The 20,944-nt window shown below is 42.6% G+C and overlaps 1 protein-coding gene and 1 long non-coding RNA gene across 2 annotated transcripts; both read right to left on the reverse strand.

Annotated features, from left to right (window-relative positions):
- Positions 1-1,560: 1,560 nt before the first annotated feature.
- Positions 1,561-2,600, reverse strand: LOC120653952. The gene is made up of 2 exons (XM_039931605.1): positions 2,426-2,600; positions 1,561-2,350 (listed from the first exon to the last, which is right to left on the reverse strand). The coding sequence occupies exons 1-2, from the start codon at positions 2,576-2,578 to the stop codon at positions 1,910-1,912; spliced, it is 594 nt and encodes a 197-aa protein (XP_039787539.1). The 5' UTR covers positions 2,579-2,600; the 3' UTR covers positions 1,561-1,909.
- A 5,042-nt stretch (positions 2,601-7,642) lies between these two features.
- On the reverse strand, positions 7,643-8,591 carry LOC120653953. Its single transcript, XR_005666908.1, has 2 exons — positions 8,234-8,591; positions 7,643-7,892 (listed from the first exon to the last, which is right to left on the reverse strand). It is a non-coding gene; the product is annotated as an uncharacterized LOC120653953 (long non-coding RNA).
- Positions 8,592-20,944: the final 12,353 nt, after the last annotated feature.

Here is a 20,944-nt window from a genome sequence, read left to right on the forward strand (position 1 = left end):
TGGTCCCAATGCAATGTATGATCTTCTAACTGAATCTTTGTCATTGACGGGATAGCTTGAGATAGGAGGCCTCAATCCCGGATCATGCTCTATATTATAATTACTATCATCTTCATCGCCGGAGTCAGATTCATCTATAGGCATGGATTCATCATCTTCAATTATTGAGGGTTTAGCTGGTGGTTGCTGCTGCTGCTCATCTCTCTCTGCTTCAAGAGGTATGGTGTTTGTCCCACTGCTACTCTGTTCTTGAAATACCACTATCTGCCTTTGATTTTCATTAGTAGGTGGAGCAACAACCTCTGACTCAAGAGGTTTTTTCTTTGCCGCAGCTCTTTGCAAGAAAGATTTCAAATCAATGGCGGCACTACCACCCCTCTTCCTTTTCATAGTTTAAACCTACAAATTAGAAGGATTCAAGATTTAGAAAATTATGACTACATGTATACATTACTGCTACTTTTTCACAAATCCATAACTATAAGTAATCACAAATTATACATAAATTTTAATTCACCTTGGTTCACTGTCTCTGGTCGTCTTCTACGCGAACCGAGCTCAGACACTGTCTCTGGTCATCTTTGTCATTTCAGACACTCAGTGGCTGAAATGTGATGGATGCTTTAAGTACCTGGGCTTGTGGAAACTGGTAGTCTACCAAGCACTGCTGATTTGCTATTATCAGATTGAATTAGCCCATCTACACTGCCATTCAAGTGTGATCCAGCACAATTATCAGCATAGGTCGCTCAGTAATTTTGTTGGTCAGATCTTGGTTGGTGAGCGAGTGGAACCCTTCCCTTTTCTGTGAAAGCAGACATTGAAGGGGAGCAAATTAGAACCAGATAAATGCATCATTCTAAAAGAGAGTGTACATAGCAGAGCGAGTAGGTTACTGACTTACTGTTAGTGCAGGGATCGATTGGTTGATATAGACAGCCTTAAAAAAGATTGATAAAGGCCTGCCCCTGCCCCCTGCGGCCGGCCTGCCCCTGCCCCCTGCCCCCTGCCCCCTGCCCCCTGCCCCTGGCCGCTGGCGACCTGGCGTGGCACCGAGCCGCGGCGCGGCGGGGGCGCCTGGACGCGCGGCGCCGGCACTGCAGGCAGGAGTCAGGGCCGCCCCACCCCAAGACGACTAGAACGGACGGATCCGGGGCTGACGAGCGACGGCCTGCAGCGGTGCAGCCTGTAGCCGGCGGCGGCGACCGGCGATGGCCAGGCGAGGCGGCGGCGCGGGCGCGCTAGCGAGGACGGGGCGGCAGGCGACGGGAGGGCAGGGAGGGGATCAGGGGAACGGGCCAACGGGGCAGGGGTGGGATTGACTCATTTTTGGGCCGTGTGAGGGAATTGGGCCTACGATGGGTGGGCTGTTTAGTTGTTTTTGACCCAAATAAAGATTGAGCTCTTAGTAGTTCAGTTTGTAGTATGATTTTTGTTTTTTTTGAATCATATACTTAGAATACACTATATGTATAAAATTTTTGTTCAAAAATAATTGGTATTCAACTGAATACCATTGAATTCAGTGGGGCCCGCCCCTGGATCCAAGTGCTCGAGTCAGCTCATCGTTCTCCCTGTTTGGCACGAAAGCGCCAGTGGAAGCAGCCTCGTGTGCTTCCTGAATCTTGTGTCCAAGATCCTCAGCATCACGATCACGAAAACCAAGGGAACCATCAGGATTGTAGTACGCACCCCTCGCTAGAAGATACCTCACGGCCCGAGGATCCCACCCATCTGTCTGCAGCGTAACACCACTATGGACCAGCCTCTCTGCTTGCTCCTCCCACTCGGGTATTTTTCTAATATACCCACGAGAGCCGGTCTTATGGGGCTTATCATTTTTCCTACAATTCTGTGAATTTGTGGCGCTGCTAGCTTGTGCCTCCTCTGACCTCTTGTACAAGACAAACTATTCCCAAAAAGGTCGTTGGTTCGGAAAATCCTTCCAATCTGGCTCAGTTTCATTCTTCACATGCTTGTTCAAGGTAAATTTGAAGTATCTGAAAGAGTTGCCCATGAGAAACAGTGCTCGACGCCGTGCTAATGGCTCTGAATCCTCGGGGAAGATGAACTTTTCTTTCAACTTGGCCCAACATATTTCCTTGATTGAGTCCGGTACCACCCAAGTCTTATCCTTCGCATTCCAATACCTGTACGTGATGGGCACATTTTCCTTCACCACCACCCCAATAGCTGACTTGTATGGCCCCATCACCTTGACAGGAGCAACGGGCTCACCTAATTCATCGAGCTCGGTAATAAGAGACCGACCCTTAGGCATCTTGTTCCGACCTCGTTTGGCCCTACCGGCAGCTGATGTTGTGGTCTCTTCCTCAGTCTGAGCTGGCGCCTGCACATATGTTGAACAATTATTTCCTACAATTGACCAATTAGAAGAGCACACATATATGCGACACTGAATTACCTCATCATTTTGGTTGAGGTTTAAGTACTCAGAAGGGCTTCCATCCCCTCCACCCTCAGTATTACTACGGGCCCCTCCATCATCATTCTCCGCATTATTCTCAGCTTCAGCTTGTTTCCCACGACGAGACTTGAATCGTGAAAATCGCCCCATTATACCTGAATTTGAAGCTGGTTTAACTTTTATATCAAAATTTGCCAAAACAACTTACAATTTGGAACAGAAAATTAGCAAATAAACTGAGAAATCCTTCGGAAAAGGAGGGCCGGGAAGCTGCCTGGGGACACCACCAGCATCCTCAAGCAATGGTGGCAGCAGCACTCCAAGTGGCCATACCCCACGGTGAGTGCATTGTAGCTATCATGCATGCATCCAAGAATGCAACCAGCCATCTGCTGCCTGCTACTGATGATGCATGGTGTGGTCGCTCTCCACATATTAGCTGTTCTCCATCGTCCAACTTGCTGACTAAGCTTGGCAAATATTCCTCGTGGCTTTTAATTATATGCATGGTTGCTAATGAGTTCTCCAATAATGATTCGATACATCCCTCCAATGATTATTTCTGAAACACATGCATGTATGTATATGTGTGTGCAGGTGATGGATCGGAGATCGAGCTGCACAACAAGGCATGGCCTGATCCATCTTTCTCTTTCATTCAGCAAATAAAAAAAGGCTAGGCTGATCTTCTTGTATACTAATGCTACTGCTTGCTAGAAATGGGAGTAATTAGGATGGAAAAAGGGAACTAAAATACACTTCTATGCACTCATTATTGCTGCAGCTTGGACTACTTGCTGCTATTACTGGGACATACAATCATCGCAATCATCCATATCTGTATTTTAAGTAGGATATTTACTGGGACATATTACTGGGACATACAATTCATTTTCATTTTTTTCTTGAGAATCAAAATTCGATGCATGTACAAACATATCTTTCATCATATGTACCAGGAAAAAGAAAAGCTGGAAGCGCCTGGTCTGGTCTGTTTGTTACAGCAACTAACCTTGCTTGTGAAATGCCATGAAGCAGTCTAACCATCTGGTCTTCCAGTAACTACGTGTGTCGGTGTGTGATAACTAAACAGCATGGCACATTCAAACAAATTATCTTTACTCCACAGAGCCAGAGTTTGTGCAGCTTTCCCAAGAGTAAAATGCATGGGCAGTTCTTAAACTTGTCCTGTCGTGTCATCTAGGTTCCTACTCTTAAAATGCACATATCTATTAACCTCCACTGCCACTGCATAGCTATTGACTAAGATGTTCCTGAATCCTAATTATTGGCAATAATTAGCTTTTCCAGATTCTCTCCTATGTCTACTTACTCATGTTTTGGGGACTTCATTGAACTGGTGACCAGCATGTTGAGGCTAATGCTGATATATTTATTAACGAATAAGTAGGTCCTCCCTACCTGTTTTCCACCACCCATCCTCTCCAAATCCACTTTTAGTTTGAATATCAGGTGTTCGAGAACTCATATGTGTTTCACATATACAAAATACAGAAATGGATGGATATAAATGTACAAAACAGAAGCACACACCTTACATCCTAATCTGCAGGGGACTAGCTGCAGCTTAAGTAGGGGAGGAGGGCAAGTACGCATACCAGAGACGGGAGTGCGGCCGCGTGGCGACGCCGTCGAGAGCGGCCGCGGCGGAGCTGTCGGGCCCTGCAGGGGCAGGGCCGAGGGACGGGGGCGAGCGCGGCCGCGGCGTGGACGGCCTCGGGGACGGCGGCGCCGGTGCTCGGGGACGGGGCGCCGGTGCTCGGGGACGGCGCCGCGTCTGGAGCCCGGTGCTCGGGGACGGGGCGCCGGTGCTCGGGGACGGCGTCGGGGCGGTGGACGGCGCCGGGGTTTGGGGATTGGGCGCGCCGCGTCTGAGATTTGGGGCGGTGGAGTGGCGACTGAGGTTTGGGGCGCGCGCGCTAGGGAAAAAAAGGGAAAACAGGGGCTCCACCGTCGGGTCCAGCCCTCACCCGGCGGTGTTGAGCCTCTGCAGGCCACTACAATCAGCTTCGCATGTCTACTTCATTCAAGACAAAGTGGAGGCATATATGTCTACTTCATTCAAGACATATAATTAATAAGTTTTACACCATACGAAGTGGAGGCATATAATTAATAAAAATACTTTAATTCTTTCTAAATATTACATGGTTAAATTAGTACATAAATAGTGAAAAGATAGCTTCAATTGACGATGAGGGCCTCGTTATGATCAAGTCGCACATAAGCTAGTTCTTCTCCCTCTTCAAACACAGGTAGGTCGATATCGGGTCCAAGTGGAGGCATGTCCTGAAATCCCTTCTCTTCATCCTCGGTCATATTTTCAACACCGACGATCTTCCTTTTCCCTTGCAGCACCACATGTTTGCCCTCATTCGCTAGGTCCTTTGCATAGAAGACTTGGACTACATCTTTAGCCCATATGAATGGTTCATCCCTATACCCTATGTTGGTGAGGTCAACGACCGTCATGCCGTACTTGTCCGTGAACACACCCTTAGGAAGCTTGATCCACTGGCACCGAAAAAGAGGGATTTTTAGTGGTCCGTACTCTAGCTCCCATATCTCTTCTATGAACCCATAATATGTCTCCAATTGACGATTGTCGTTGTAAGCATCGATACGGACACCACTATTTTGGTTGGTGCTTTTCTCATCTTGTTTTCTAGTGTAAAATGTGTATGCATTTATCTCATATCCTTGGAACTTTAGGACCGTACTAGATGGATCGATGGCCAAAAGATCTAGTTGAGCATTGCCGGTATCGACACCTGCTAATTTAAGTCGTAACCAGCTTCCAAACTCCTCTTTATGTTGTTTTGTGAGCCATGCTTCTGACCTACCGCGATATTTACCTTGTAGTTCTCTCTTGTGCATTTCAATATAAGGTGAGACTACAGATGCCTGCTGCAGAACGGTGAAATGTGCCTGATTAAAACTAGCCAGGTCATCGATACGAACTGATTGCTCACCAATCATACCTCTGCCCCCCAGCCTTCCCTCATGACGAGATACTGGAACTCCCATTCTATTAAGATCCAGGTAGTATGTGCAGAACTCAACTGCCTCCTCTGTAGACCATCCATTAACCATGCACCCTTCTGGACGATATCTATTCCGAACATATTTTCTTAGAACACTCATCAACCTCTCGAAAGGAAACATCTGATGCAAGAAGATTGGACCAAGAGCTTTTATCTGGGCAACAAGGTGAGTGATAAGATGCACCGATATATCAAAGAAAGTTGGTGGAAAATGCATCTCGAGCCGATTAATTGTGTGAATCAGGTCTGCTTGCAGCTTGTCAAGTGTGTTTGGGTCTATGACCTTGTGTGAGATTGCGTTGAAGAATGAGCACAACTTTATGATCGGATCTCTGACCTTCACGGGAAGCACGCCCCTCAGAGCAACTGGGAGCAACTGTGTCATAATGACGTGGCAGTCATGGGCCTTCATGCAGCTCATGTTGAACTTTAACTCCTTCATGTTCGCAAGCCTTCTGATGTTTGATGAGTAGCCCGTTGGCACTTTGAGTTCGTGGAAGAAGCTACAAATTTTCTTTTTCTCAATTTTATCCAAGGTCCAAGATGCAACCGGAAGCTTCGTCTTCCCATCATGTTGAGTAATTGGATGCAGCTCACTTCTGACATTCATATCTTGCAGGTCCTGTCGAGTTTCAAGTGAGTCTTTTCCTTTACCTTTCATGGCCATTAATGTTCCGAGCGTGCTCTCGGTAACATTTTTAGTTAGATGCATGCCATCAAGTGCGTGACGAACAATCAAGTCCTGCCAATAAGGGAGTCTCCAGAACAAGGAATTTTTTTTCCACAACGAATCAGCTGGAGCGGGTACACTTCCTTTGCCCTTTCCTAGTACAACTCTTAGTTTACTAACCTTCTTGTATATCTCCTTCCCATCTAGAAACTTGGGAGGTAAACGTTCATCCCTTGTACCATCAAAGGATTTCTTGTTCCGGCGATATGGGTGAGCCTTTGGAAGGAACCTACGATGACCCATGTAAACCATTTTGTTGCTATTCTTCAACCATCTTGCGTCGGTATCATCCAAACAAACCACACATCCCTTGTAACCCTTCGTTACTTGGCCTGCTAAGCTACCAAGGCCGGGAACGTCTGTGATTGTTACAAACAACATTGCCTTCAGAGTGTTCTCGCTTGTACTCATCCCACACCTTGACACCATCGTTCCACAACTTCATTAGATCATCCACCAGTGGTTCCAAATACACATCGATATCATTTCCAAGTTGTTTTGGCCCTTGGATTAGTAATGGCATCATGATGTAGGTCCATTTCATACACAACCAAGGAGGAAGGTTGTATATGCAAAGAGTTACAGGCCACGTACTGTGTTTGCTGCTCACCATGTTAAAAGGACACATCCCATCCGTACTCAAACCGAATCTTATGTTTCTTATTTCCTTTGCAAACCGATTCTTGTATTTGTAGTTGATAGCTCTCCACTGTGAACCATCTGCAGGGTGTCTGAGATTCCCATCAACGAGTCGATCTTCGGCATGCCACCTCATCAGCTTGGCAGTCTTCGCGTTTGCAAATAACCGTTTCAAACGAGGAATGATAGGAAAATACCAGACGACCTTGGCAGGTGGTCGTTTGTTGCGGTCACCTTTCATTGACAATGCTGATTCAGGACATTTGTACCGTGAAGCTGAGCACACTGGATATGCATCCAAGTCTTCATATTTGCCGTGATACAAGATGCAATCCTTAGGGCATGCATGGATCTTTTGTACCTCCAGTCCCATTGGGCAAATCATTTGCTTCGCCTGGTATGTGTTTTCAGGCAACCCGTTAGGGCTTGACAGCAACTTCTGCAATAAGCTTAACAAATCATCAAATCCCTTGTCTGACAAACCATTACTAGACTTCATCTCCAATAGCATCAGGTTTGCTTCAAGTTTAGACACGCTGCAACTTGGGTAAAGTGGTGTTCTTGCATCTATCCTCATCTGCTCCAACTTCTTCAGATTCTTTTTGTCAAGAAAGTCTGGTTCCGCATCACGTATCATCTGGTCTAGTGCATCCACAACATCATCAGCAACTAATGTTTCCTGCATGGTTTCATTTACGCTTTCATGTCCGGTTTCCTCTACTATTTCCGGGTTAGTTGTTTCCTCCACTGTTTCATGCCTGTCCTCATGGACGGAGTGCATTGTCTCACCAACCTCACCGTGCTTGTTCCAAACTTGGTAGTTGGGCATAAAACCTCTAAATAACAGATGAAAGCGGATCTGCTCAACATTGCCAAACTGCTTCTGATTTTTGCAATCAATGCATGGGCAATACACGTAGCCATCATCTTGTAGATTCTTGTGTGCCTTGGCAGTCTGCACAAACGAGTCCACACCATTGACAAAATCCAAATTTCCAGCCTTTGTACCATACATCCAACCTCGATTCATCTATGCACACAAGAAAACATCCAAGAATCTGAATTTAGTAAAATTATCATCTCAACACATAGATTTTCAGTTTATCAAGTTTCGTAACAAATATCACACTTTAAGGATCTAAATCAATTAAGAAAGAGGCTTTACTTCAATAATTAAAATATCTACTTCAATTTTTGTCAAGTTCCTTATCATCAAAACTAAGAAATGCCATCTAAATTAATTAAGAAAAAAGCATTTACATCTCGATCATCACAATTAATAAATATCCTATAAACTAATTAAGAAAGACCCCTTACATCCCAATCATCGCAATTATGACAACAATCTAACCTTAAAGAGCTAGTTCTTACCTTGAATCAAATATGTGAAGTCCAGTCCTCAAAATTTAATGAGCCTCCATGATGACTTCATGATGAGTGTTCATGAGAATTTATCCTAAAGTGAAGAAAAAGAGACTCTCCTTGATCAATTCATCACAAAATGAATGACTAATCCTAAGATAAAGGCTATGAATCAAATGGATTGCTAGCTACAAACCTATCACAAGTTGGTTCACTCAAACAACAAAAAAAGAAGCCCCAATGATGAGAAATGATCCAAAAATGGAGAAAAAAGCCCTCCTTGATCAATTCATCACGAAATGCATCATTAATCCCAAGAAAATGGGTACAAAGCCAATGAATTGATGGCTACTAACCTTAGAATAAGTTGGTGGAGCCAATACATCAAAAATAGTGAGGTTTCATGAGAATTTCGGCAAAATCCGGCAGCAACAATGGAGGAGAGAGGTGTGGCCGTCGGGTTGGAGAAGAAAGGTGGTAGGAGGAAGGAGGGGTTGGGGTTTTGTACTGTACAGGCTTATCACCGCCGGTTTGTAATACGAACCGTTGGTGATGATTCTTATCACCGCCGGTTGGTCTTACAAACCGGCGGTGATATGCCCGCAGGACATCACCAACGGTTCGTAACACGAACCGGCGGTGATAATCAGCATCACCGCCGGTTCCAACGGCCACTACGGCCACCAACTCGGGACCCGGCGGTGATACCTCATCACCGCCGGTTCTTGTTAAACCGGCGGTGATATCCCGTTGGCAATGGCCAATTCTGTAGTAGTGTCAGCTTCCTCCATTATTTTGATGATTGTTAACCTGGACATCACCCAACTAATACAATGGTGTTACTGTGGGACGTTGGGGCAAAACAAATAAGCCTATTATGTACATAATAGCATGGAGGAGTGCACTGTGTCGGCGCGTCCCAACCCTCGCGTCAAACTGAAACAAACGCTTTTGTGATGATGAAATAATTCGGTCTAGTTGAAGCTAATTTTTTTAATTCTATATATTCATCATAATATTTTAATCTTAGTTCATACTTCCCATCATGTTGAAATTAATACATGCCCAGGGGCGGATCCATGGGTGCGGAGGGCATTCCCCAATGGGGCCCTTCCCAAAGCCCCCAACAATTTTCAACCATGAATGAAAAAGAGGAAGAAGAAAAGAAGGAAGAAGAAAAAAAAGAGAGAGAAGGGAGGAATAATAGGAAAATGAGCCCCTCCTATATTCCCACTCTAGATCCGGTTGCCTACAGCAATGGCAATGTTTGTTGCTCAACAATATTGTAAGGTGGGATCCAAGAGCAGGTTGGATTTTGTTTTTAGTAAAGGACAGATGGATTTTTTTTATGGTCTGCTTTACAATGTTTACGTTTTGCATGTGATGGATTGATAAGAATGAATACATTGCAAGATTGAAGCAAGAATGAATAAGAAGTTTGAAGCATAGTCTTCTAGGTTTTTTCTTTGTTTTATAACTTTTTTCTTGTACTTTTGGAATCCCTCATTTGAAGTCTAGTGTATAAGAGCTCTTGTAACTTTTTCGGTTATAGTTATTCACATGTGAATGATCAAGGATGTAATTTTTTCCATAATCTAGAAAAACTTGGAAATGTGTAAGCCTCTACCTGAAGCTACCCATTATTGTACAGTGTGTAAGTGACATCAAAGGAAAGAGAAATTGTTTTTACACTAGAGCAAAGGAAGATTATATTTATTGTTTAAGGTTATTTTTTCAAATACATCGTGGCTGCTCGAGGTAACAGCCCAAAACACGGCCGTCAAATTTTAAAATGAATAGAACATTTAATAATAATAATAATAATCAAACATTTCCTTGCCCCCGGCCCAACTAGGCGGATAAGCTGATTAATATATACTACCTGGCCTGCTGAGGTGCAACGTGTGTGTTACTAGTTTGGGCCAAAACTGTGTGTCAATTTTTCTTTTTGTTTTCTTGACGATTGACAAACATCAATTAAATAATTAGGCCTATACACATGCATGCATCATATTGCTGTCATCGCTGACACGTTGGCTCGTAAGCAAGATAATTCCTTATTCTTACTAGTCAATTGCATGCTGTACGGGACTATACCTTCTTATTTTTATTTTTTTCTCTTTTCCTTTTTCTTTCTTATTTTATTCCTTGTTCTTTTTTTTTGCTAATTCCAGCATTAGAATTTTTCTACCATATGACATGTTTTATGTAATTCATCTCTTTTTTATAATTATTAGTACCATTCATTATTATCACTTTAATTCGGCTCTTAGCAAACGTATGCTCTATTATATTGTGTTGATAGTGAAAATTTATTTGTCATAGTGTGAATTTATTAGTTCATGATGTACAATTATCTATTCACTAAGCTAATTTAATTGCTATGTGGACTTAATAGTTTGGATGTCAACAGATCTATACTTACCTACAAATTGCTTATTCATATTTATAAGCGAGCCATGCTTAATGTATACTAATTTATATGTAAATTAGATTTATTAATTGGTGTGTGAAATAATTTATTTATTTAATATACTATCTATTTAGCATGTGTGTATATATATTTATAAGAATATTTTTTTCAACATAATTGTTTTTTCTTCAGGTAAACTTATATGTCTGGGTGTACATAATTTGTTCTTAATGTCAAATTATTTGTTCTCTTTTTACACTAAATTGTTCAAAAGTGTTGACCCATTTGTTCACGATATTCATTTCTATTATTTAGTCTATACAATCAAATGTTCGTGATATTTAATATTTTATTCATTATATATTATTATTTGTTCATTATGTTTAATTTTTATTTATAAAAATAAATATTTGTTTGTGTTGTTAAAATATTTGTTTCAATAGCCGAAACTAATTATTTAATAAAAGCACTTTTAAATTTTTTTTGCAAATATAGGTAAGTGTGATCTTGTTTTGAAGATATGGTCATAAAAAAGATAATGGTGCAACTTAAATTTAATCTGGAGGCTCGGTTTACTATTTATAGTTTTTTTTTTAGTTTGGAATATAATGCACATGGGTGACATCATCATTATCTGTCAATTTCTGCATGCATTCCCAATCTCTTTTCTATTTTTTTTGAGTGCCTCTCATCTGGGTACAGCTGTAGTATCTGTTCATACACACGCACGCCCACTCCACACACACCACACACACACCACCCGTGTACAAACAGCCCTACAACTACACACAGATCAAACACCGCGTTCTTCTTGAGATCACCAGAATCCTCCGATTCCGTAGGCAACGGACGCGTCGCATTTCCTTTGTGGCTCCACCAATCTCTTTTCTATTCAGTTTCTCAACAGTCAACATGGGCAGCATCTTCCCATTAAATGGACCGGCCCAAAATATATCTTTCCCTTCGGGTGATGGTTTGCGCAACCATCGCCTTAAGTGACTTATAGCTGCACCCGGTTGCGATTGCACTGCCATTCACATTTCGTAAGAGCAGCATAAAAATTATATTGGTAGGATAATGACACTACTACAGAATAGGCCTTCGTTCCAGGCCATTTGTCCCGTCAGCCTTTGGGCCCGGGACAATAGGTGGCTTTTGTCCCACGTACCCTTTTGTTCCGGTTGGAACTACCAACCGGGACAAAAGGCCCCCATTTTGTCCCGGTTGGTGTCTCCAACCGGGAAAAAAGACCTTGGCCCCCTTATCCCCTTCCCTCTCCCCTCGCGCCGAGCCATTCAGCTCACTTGTTTCATGCTGTTCTCGGCTCGGGAGATCTTTGTGAAGGAGGAGTTCTTGCTCATTTCTTCACCACATTTGTGAAGATCTTTGATTCCCCGTCCATCCATCGGCGCTAAAGATTTGGGGCTTGTTTTTCTCTTCTTCCTTGGCTTGTATAGCTCATTTCATGCTTTAGAAATAGAGAAAATGTGTAGCTAGCTCATTTCTTGGACATTTAGCTAGATTACATATGTAGGTGTGATTTTCTTTTAGATTTAGATGAGTATGTGGATAGTAGAAATTTTTAGAATGAGTGTAGACACTTCAAGTGATGTACTTGTATACATGACCATATTGTGGATAGTTGATTTTTGTGTTCATGAATGAATTAATGAAATGAGTATATTAGAATTTTTTGTAATATGAATGAATTATTCATGAATGTATTTATTCAGTACTCTAGTGTACTCCTGGAACTGAAGGGTGTCAAAGTAATTAGAAGTTATAGAGAATTCTTTCAATTAATTAGAGATTTCTTTAGGATTAATGATACATTTCGTCTTTTTTATATGATTTCATTGTTATTTGCAAGAGTTATTAATCTGATCATTGTAATTGTAATAGTAAATAATTTTTGCATTGTAATGGTAAGAATTTATAATTATGTGGAAAATAAAGGTATTTTCCAGTAAAATATGGCTTCAGCAGCTGGAGAGAGTGGCGCCGGTGGGGGTTATCGTTGTCCTTCTGGAGAGAAAGGCACAACTCGAGTAGGTCGTCGGTCCAAAAAACCTAGTGCTTTTCATAGGGCAGCGCTCCGTTATTTGGAAAAAGAATATAGAGAATGCATGGCAAGGGGCGAGGAACCTCCGTTTGATTTTGAGGATTTATTGCGGCGTTACGGTTCGTCACCACCAAGCTCGGAGGTTTCAGCTCTGCCATCTTCTTCTGCGCCAGCAAGAAATCCGTTAGAACATTCTGCGTTCCAACGCAAGGACGGTTGAAAACCTATGTGTTGTTGACCGAATTTTTAAATTTCATGTATAGTACTCCTTTGTTAAGTTCTGTAATGGATTAAGTACTCCTTTTAATTAATCAAGATGTATGATGGATATTGCATATCTTTTAATTATTCATGTTATGTTACATTTAGTTTAATTTAGGTTTGATATATTTTATTTATTCGATACGTGTAAAGAATTCAAATCGATTTATTTAAAATGCAGATGGACCGGCAATGGATGTACAATGCTGACCGACGTTCGAAAGAATTCATTGATGGCCTGCATTATTTTTTGTCTGTGGCTGAGGCAAACAAGCAGAATGGTTTTATGTGCTGCCCGTGTGTTCATTGCAACAATAACAAGGATTACTCATCTTCAAGAATCCTACACAGCAACATTTTCGCAAATGGTTTCATGAAGAAGTATGTTTGTTGGACGAAGCACGGAGAACAGGGGGTTACCATGGAAGACAATGAAGAAAAAGATTTTGACGACCACTTTTCCGGGAATGCTGGAATCGGTGCATTCGATGACTATATTCCCATGGAAGAGCCCGAAGTAGATGTAGCAGAAAATGATCCCAGCGACGATCTGGGGCAGGCATTGCACAATGTGCAGGCAGACTGTGAGAGTGAAATGGAGAGGTTGAAGTTCCAGAAGTTGTTAGAGGACCACCATAAGTTGTTGTACCCAGATTGTCAAAATGGATTTAAGAAACTTGGCACCACCTTGGAGTTGCTGCAATGGAAGGTGACAAATGGTGTATCCGACAAGGGATTTGGTGAATTACTCAAACTTGTTAAAAAATGGTTCCTAAGGACAATGAATTGCCTGCCACAACGTATGAAACCAAACAACTTGTTTGCCCTTTGGGACTGGAAGTGCAAAAGATACATACATGCCCCAACGACTGCATCCTCTACCGAGGCGAGTACAAGAATTTGGATGCATGTCCCGTATGCAGTGCATTGCGTTACAAGATTAGAAAAGATGATCCTGGAGATGTCGAGGGGGAGCCTCCCCGGAAGAGAGTTCCTGCGAAGGTCTTGTGGTATTCGCCTATAATACCACATTTGAAGCGTCTGTTTAGAAATAAAGATAATGCTAAGTTGATGCGATGGCACAAAGAGGAACGCAAGAAAGACTCGATGTTGAGACACCCCGCTGATGGGTCGCAGTGGAGAAAAATAGATAGAACGTACCCTAAATTTGATTTGGATGCGAGAAACATAAGGTTCGGTTTGAGTACGGATGGCATGAATCCTTTTGGTGAGATGAGCAGTGGTCATAGCACTTGGCCTGTGACTCTTTGTCTGTACAATCTTCCACCATGGCTCTGCATGAAACGAAAGTTCATCATGATGCCAGTGCTTATCCCGGGTCCAAAGCAGCCCGGAAATGACATTGATGTGTACCTAAGACCATTGGTCGAAGAACTCTTATTGCTCTGGGGCGATGAAGGTGTACGGATGTGGGATGAATACAAACAGGAAAACTTCAACCTACGAGCATTGCTGTTCGTAACGATCAATGACTGGCCTGCTCTTAGTAACTTGTCAGAACATTCGAACAAGAGATACAAAACATGCACACACTGTTTAGATGATACCGATAATATATGGTTGACTCACTGTAAGAAGGTTGTATACATGGGTCATCGTCGGTTTCTTCCCATCAAACATACGGTACGAAAGAAGAGCAAGCATTTCAAAAGCCAAACGGACCACCGAACAAAACCGGTTGCGCAACCATCAGACATGCCGTGCCGCCGGCCACGCAGCTGCCTGCCTGGCTTTGTGCTTTTCTCTGCCGCCGACATATCTTGAACGCCGCGTGTCGTGCTGTTGCTGTAGTGGCATCGTTGCATGCCGCGGCCGCTTGCAACTACCTACCAGATGCCGAATCACTGTTCCTTTTTCGCTCTCGTTTGAACCAACTATCACACGCCACCGTGTGACTGATCCTCTTTCCTGCTCTTTTCCTTGTAAAGCTCTGCTCACTTCCCTATTTTGGGCACTTTTGCTCTGCGTTGCTCCTTGCTGTTGTGGCCTCTGTGGGTGATGAAGAGAAGGGTGGCCCTTTCTTGCTGCGGTCAGGTGATGGTTTGTAGGCCTTTGTTGCAGCCGCCGGTAGTGATTTGCTTCCCCGTTTTTCCCCTTCTCTTTCCCATTCTTCGTATGTCCATACTTCCTGGCTTCCTTACTGTTGGTGCCGGCGTTTTCTTTGTGTCTTCTTTTTTTGTATCCTCAGATGTACATGTTCTTTTATCTTTTGGTTCCATTCTGTAGGGGCCATGTGGATCTAAAGATCTAAAGAGGGCTCTTAGTTTCGTACGCGCAATTGTTGTATATGTTGTCCACTTGCTGGGTGGCAGCTCTAAAATCAGATAGGCCAACCAATTGAACAACGTTTGGAAACATTTGGAATAAGGATGGCAACTGGTCGGGTTTGGATCGGGTGGAGCGTTTGGGAACCCAAAAATGAAACCTGAATTTAAAACCCGAACCCGACCCGAAGATCGATTCGGGTCGAAATCCATCCCCGAAATCGAAACCGAAACCCGTGGATACCCGAAACCTGATTGAATACCCGAAACCTGATTGGATACCCGAAACATGCTTTGTATGGCAACATAGTAAGAGAAATAAGTACTTCTTATAAACATATACAAGATATATACATAATATTTATATGTATAAATAAGAAGCAATAAATAGTAAATAATTTTTTAAGTCAACTTAGAATAAATTTTGTAGTCTAAGTAAACAAACTTATTGCTAAGTATACTATAAAATATGAGTTTTTAGTCCAAACGGTTATCCATTGGATATCCACGGATGAAAAATCAAACCCGAAACCGAACCCGAAAAATTTTGGGGCCCCGAACACGAAAATGTGGGTGAAAAATCATCCCCGAATTTGAATCCGCTAAACCCAAAATCTGCGGATATCCAATTCGAAACCGAACCATTGTCATCCCTAGTTTGGAAGGTATGAAGAAGAAACTTACCTACCGCGGGATCATGTCAGCACCTTCCTGCTACACATTGTGCTCAACCTACTTCAGAACGCATGACATGAACGCAGAACAATCACTGTCTAGGTGTTGTGACTTGGATCTACGATTGTAATATACCTGATACTATCTCTCTACTTTCATTTCTATTATAATTATCTTCAAAACCCAAAACTCTTGTTGACCACGCGCATGGGCGCACCCCCAAACACTAGTCTGTTCCTGTACCGGGCCAATTCCTCCACGCAAGGACTTCCTTGAGTGGGCCGCGGCCATCCCATATGGAGGCAAACGAGCCTGGTGTCGATAACGCACTCCGTCGACCAGCCCATTACTCATCCAGTAGCGCGTCTGCCGCGAAAAAAAAAAAAGTTGGACGTGCTAACTGCTGTCAGTTAACAAGGCGATGGTCCCTAAAAAAAAAAGTTAACAAGGCGATGATCACGTACGTCTCCGAACTTGCAATTATCTTGATTTCTCGACGCATCTGAAAGTGATCGAATTGTGCTCTAACTTAAAAGAGGGAGGAAGTGAATTAGATAAATTAAAACTTTAAACTATGACTCCAATTAAATTACATAATATTAAACTAAAACATACTATTTATATGTGCAACTACAATTCTTCTAGTGTGAAACCTCTATCCCAAAAAAATTTAGCAACCTATAATCTTCCTATCAAGAAATTACTCTACAAAAGTAAAGACACAAAAATTACTAGTATGAAATGCGAAAACGTAAAGAGCAGGATAGAAAGAAGCAAACTCTCAACGCGGGTGTTTATCCTGTGGTTCAGTTAGCCACAAAGACACACATATATCCACGTTGTTGAAGCACTCACTAAGAGTATTACTTCTCGACAATCAAGTCTCTTCCGTGAACAACACCACGGTCATCTTGATTCCGATTTCCACTAAGGAGTTTCTCCACAAAAAATTGGGGTCTCCACGTCTCCCACACAAGGTCATCCACGCCGCTCCACACCAAGTCGGAGGGTCGTTGACGTTACCGACAAGCCTCAAAACTCCAAGGGGCCGGCGTACCAAGATATCTTATTAGTTCACTAAATAACCATAGCACAAAAGCTCAAAGTGTTGCTCTCTTACTCTCTAAAGAGCTAATCTAGCACTAACTCTCTCAAATGTGTGCTAAGGACTAAAGATATGATTACTAAGCTCTTCGATGGCTTGGAGATATTCTTGGGTGTGGGTGTGATGTTCCTGAACTCCAGCAACTCCAAAATGACCGGGGAAGCCATATATATAGCCCACAAACTTGAAGTAGCCGTTTGTAGCCGTTAAGGGCATTTCTGCGTAAACGCCGGTCTAACCGGTGCCTAGTCATCGGTCTAACCGGTCACTAATAGTTTGAACTAACCGTTGGTCCTTTTTGACAAGTTCTGCAGCTGAAATATGGTACCATCGTTGTATCCGATGATAGCATCGGTTTATCCAGTGCTAAAGAAACTTTTTCGATCCAAAAACATGCTCTCTGGTCAATACTATAGTGATTGCACCTGTGCTTTTTTTGTTAGCACTGGTCTACGGTTAGACCGGTGCTTATAGAAATCAGCTTCACAGTGCTTCGTATTTTGGCCATAACTCTTTACTCCGAACTCCGATTTCGATGATCTTGTACTCTATGGAAAGATTGTGAAATTCTCTACAAGATTCTGTGGAAGATCATCTCATTTTACTAAAGTTTGAGCACTGGTGTAACCGGTGATCATCGGTTGAACCGGTGCTTCCAGAAATCAGCTTTCACATGTGCTTCGTATTTTGGTCATAACTCTTTACTCTGAACTCCAATTTTGATGATCTTGTACTCTATGGAAAGCTTATGAAATGCTCTACAAGATTATGCTGAAGATCATCTCATTCGACCAAATTTTGAGCACCAGTGTAACCGGTGAATGGTGATAGAGCACCGGTGTAACCGGTGCCACACAGAAATCAGTTTTCTCATATTTTGGTCATAACTTTTTGCTCCGAACTCCGATTTTGATGATCTTGGACTCTATGGAAAGCTTATGAAAATCTCTACAAGGATATCCAGAAGTCCATGTCATTAGATCAATTTTTGAGCACTAATTTAATGCATCAGTTTAACCAGTGCTACTATTTTATGTGAAATTTCAACCAATTCAGCATTTCTTTGAGTTCTTTCTTTGATTCTTATTTTGCTAAGGCTTTGTATTCATCCTTGGGACCTAATATAGTTCACTTGGCAAACTTATTAGCACCATTAACTATGTTATCACACAATCACCAAAATCACAAACAATGGTCTAATGGGGCTATGTTCCTTACAGCGTCGCCTCCACGCACGTCGACAGCCCTGACCCTGGCATTCATCATCGTCACGCCGGCGCCTGTCCGGACCGGCGCGTGCTATGGACGGCACGCGTTGGGGAGAAATAAATTAGAGTAAAATTCAATTTACATCTTTAAACTGTTATAAAGTTTGATTTTCAATTTTTAACTACAAAATTGGATAACAGAGACCATCTAACTGTTGAAAGTGGACGAATTTAGCTCTTAAGATGGTTTTCCATTTTATGCGCATTAAAATATTCAATTTTAAACTATAAAATTCATAAGTAATTCATTTTAAGTTAAAAAAAATGAATTGAGTGTCAAAAGTTTTCTAAAAATGTAACCTATATATTGGCATAATACTTGTCAGTTATTCAGATTCAATTTTTTTATGTTGATAATATTTGGTTGCTTGTAGTTATGCCTATTATTTTTGAACAACTAAGATTCAAATTAAGCAGCAATAGATATGTTACATTTTTAGAAAAATTTTGGTACTACTTTCATATTTCTCTGATTTAAAATGAATTATTTTTTATTTTTGAATCTAACAAGATTTTTGTTAATTTTTTAAAAATACAAAACCACTTTCGAAACTATCCGAAGGACTGAATTTGTCCGATTTTGATAGTTGGATGATCTATTATTCGATTTTGTAGTTGAAGATTGAAAATTAAATTTTTACAAACTGTAAATCGAACTTAATCTAATAAATTAAGATCTTCGTGGGTAGTGGCCGCCAGCAGCTGCAGCAGGCGAGGCGTACGTGCGTGCTGCACGTGAACGGGAGGCGAACAGATGGTCCAAGAGGAGGAGCACGTACACCCCCCGGCCCGTACGAGATCGTTGGGGCCGCCGATTAAACCATGTCAAGATATTTTATTTCCTGCAGGTCCATGTAAGGTGGGCGTTGGTTGAACAGTGCCGATCGGCAAGCCGCGACATGATCGAGATCCGGCCGGCGGTACGGCGCCGGGTTGCCGTCGCCGGCGACGAAATTAACAAGGCACAACAACATGACCGAGACCGCGACCGACCGACGAGTCGACGACCACCTCTCCTGGGCGCGCGCGGCGAGGTCCAGCGACATGCATGGAAGAATTATTAGAGATATTGCCGGCCGGAGCCAATGCAAATTGAAACCCACCATCATAAAATTGATTGATCTCCGGACTAAGAGCACTCTAATAGATTGATTTTTTTCTTTTCCCCTTTCTCATCTTATAGGGGAATCTCCCATCACAATTTTAATTTATTGGGAAGATATGCTCATTAGATTGATTTTTTCCTTTCCCCTTTAATTCATGAGTGGCCATGATCTTCTCATGTATGCAGATCTTATGGCTAGAAAAGAATGGATAGAAAGGAAGAAGAAAAGGGGAAAAGGAAAAGGAGAAAATCAATTTGTTGGAGCTAAATTTTTCCCCTAAATCCCTTTTATGGCTAAAAAATGGAAAGAGGAAAGGGGATAATCAATCTGTTAGAGTTGCTCTAAGCTAGTCTCAATGGAAACTTTATGAAAAAATTCATGATATTAAATTTCATACCACATGTTGGGCAATCGCCCCCTCGGGAAGGTGGTGTGACCCGAAGGATGCCCGAAGGTTCACCGAAGATGACGAAGCATCGAAGAGCTCGTCGAGGTCCGGCGTCCGAAGGTAATGCCCTGAATCTTCGGGATACTTTGGGCAGCGCGAAGGTGACGGATGAAAAAAGCGAAGTCCCTCGAAGCTTGTCGAAGGTCGTCACTGAGGGTTGCCGCACATCACGGAGCCCGAAGGTTTCGAGGACCGCTCGGAGCCATACTCTTGAAGGTTATGATAAGAACCTTCGGGCGCGGCGGGCGACTCAAGAGTGGCGAACGATGAAGGCGGGGCCACACGAAGCTTGTTGAAGACCACGACTGAAGGTTCCCGAAGGGCAAGAAATATGTGATCCGAGTAGGAGTATCCAAGTCGGACTGTCCGACTTAGGGAAATTACCAAATACCCATAATGTAATCTCTTGACATTCGTGGGGACCGGAGGGGCATTTTTGGTATGATGTAATAAGGTTTGGGGGTATAAATACCCCCCCACCCAACATTGTACGGGTTGGAACATTTTGTGCGAACTATAGTGCAATTTCTATTGTGCAATTCATTTCTTTGTGTTTTAACCCTCGTCCGAAGTCTACTTTCTCTGTCTGGTGATCGAGCCAAGAAACATTCGGCAAAAAATTAAAGTGTATGCTATCCACTAAGAAAGCCAAGGGGCTGTCGACTCGAAACTCGAGTCGAAGCCAAGAAACCTTCGGCTACAAATTAAAGTGTATGTTATACACTAAGAAAGTCAAGGGGCTGTCGACTCGAAACACGAGTCGAAGCCAAGAAACCTTCGGCTACAAATTAAAGTGTATGCTATACATTAAGAAAGACAAGGGGCTGTCGACTCGAAACACGAGTCCAAGCCAAGAAACCTTCGGCTACAAATTAAAGTATACGCTATACATTAAGAAAGACAATGGGATGTCGACTCGAAACACGAGTCGAAGCCAAAAAACCTTCGGCTAAAAATTAAAGTGCATACTAAACAAGCCAAGGGGCTCTCGACTCAAAACATGAGTCGAAGCCAGAAAACCTTTGGCCAAAAACGAAAGTGCATCTCGAACACTGGGATGCCAAGATATCGACGATCCCAAAAATGAGTCACAGCCA

The sequence above is a fragment of the Panicum virgatum genome, chromosome 1N (genome assembly GCF_016808335.1).
Source record: "Panicum virgatum strain AP13 chromosome 1N, P.virgatum_v5, whole genome shotgun sequence".
Taxonomy (NCBI): Eukaryota; Viridiplantae; Streptophyta; class Magnoliopsida; order Poales; family Poaceae; genus Panicum; species Panicum virgatum.

Coding starts and splice junctions, on each gene's coding strand:
- LOC120653952 (XM_039931605.1), bottom strand. CDS start 2,578: ATGGGGCGATTTTCACGATTCAAGTCTCGTCGTGGGAAACAAGCTGAA. Junction 2,351..2,425: donor ACCTCAACCAAAATGATGAG/GTAATTCAGTGT, acceptor ACATATGTGCAG/GCGCCAGCTCAGACTGAGGA.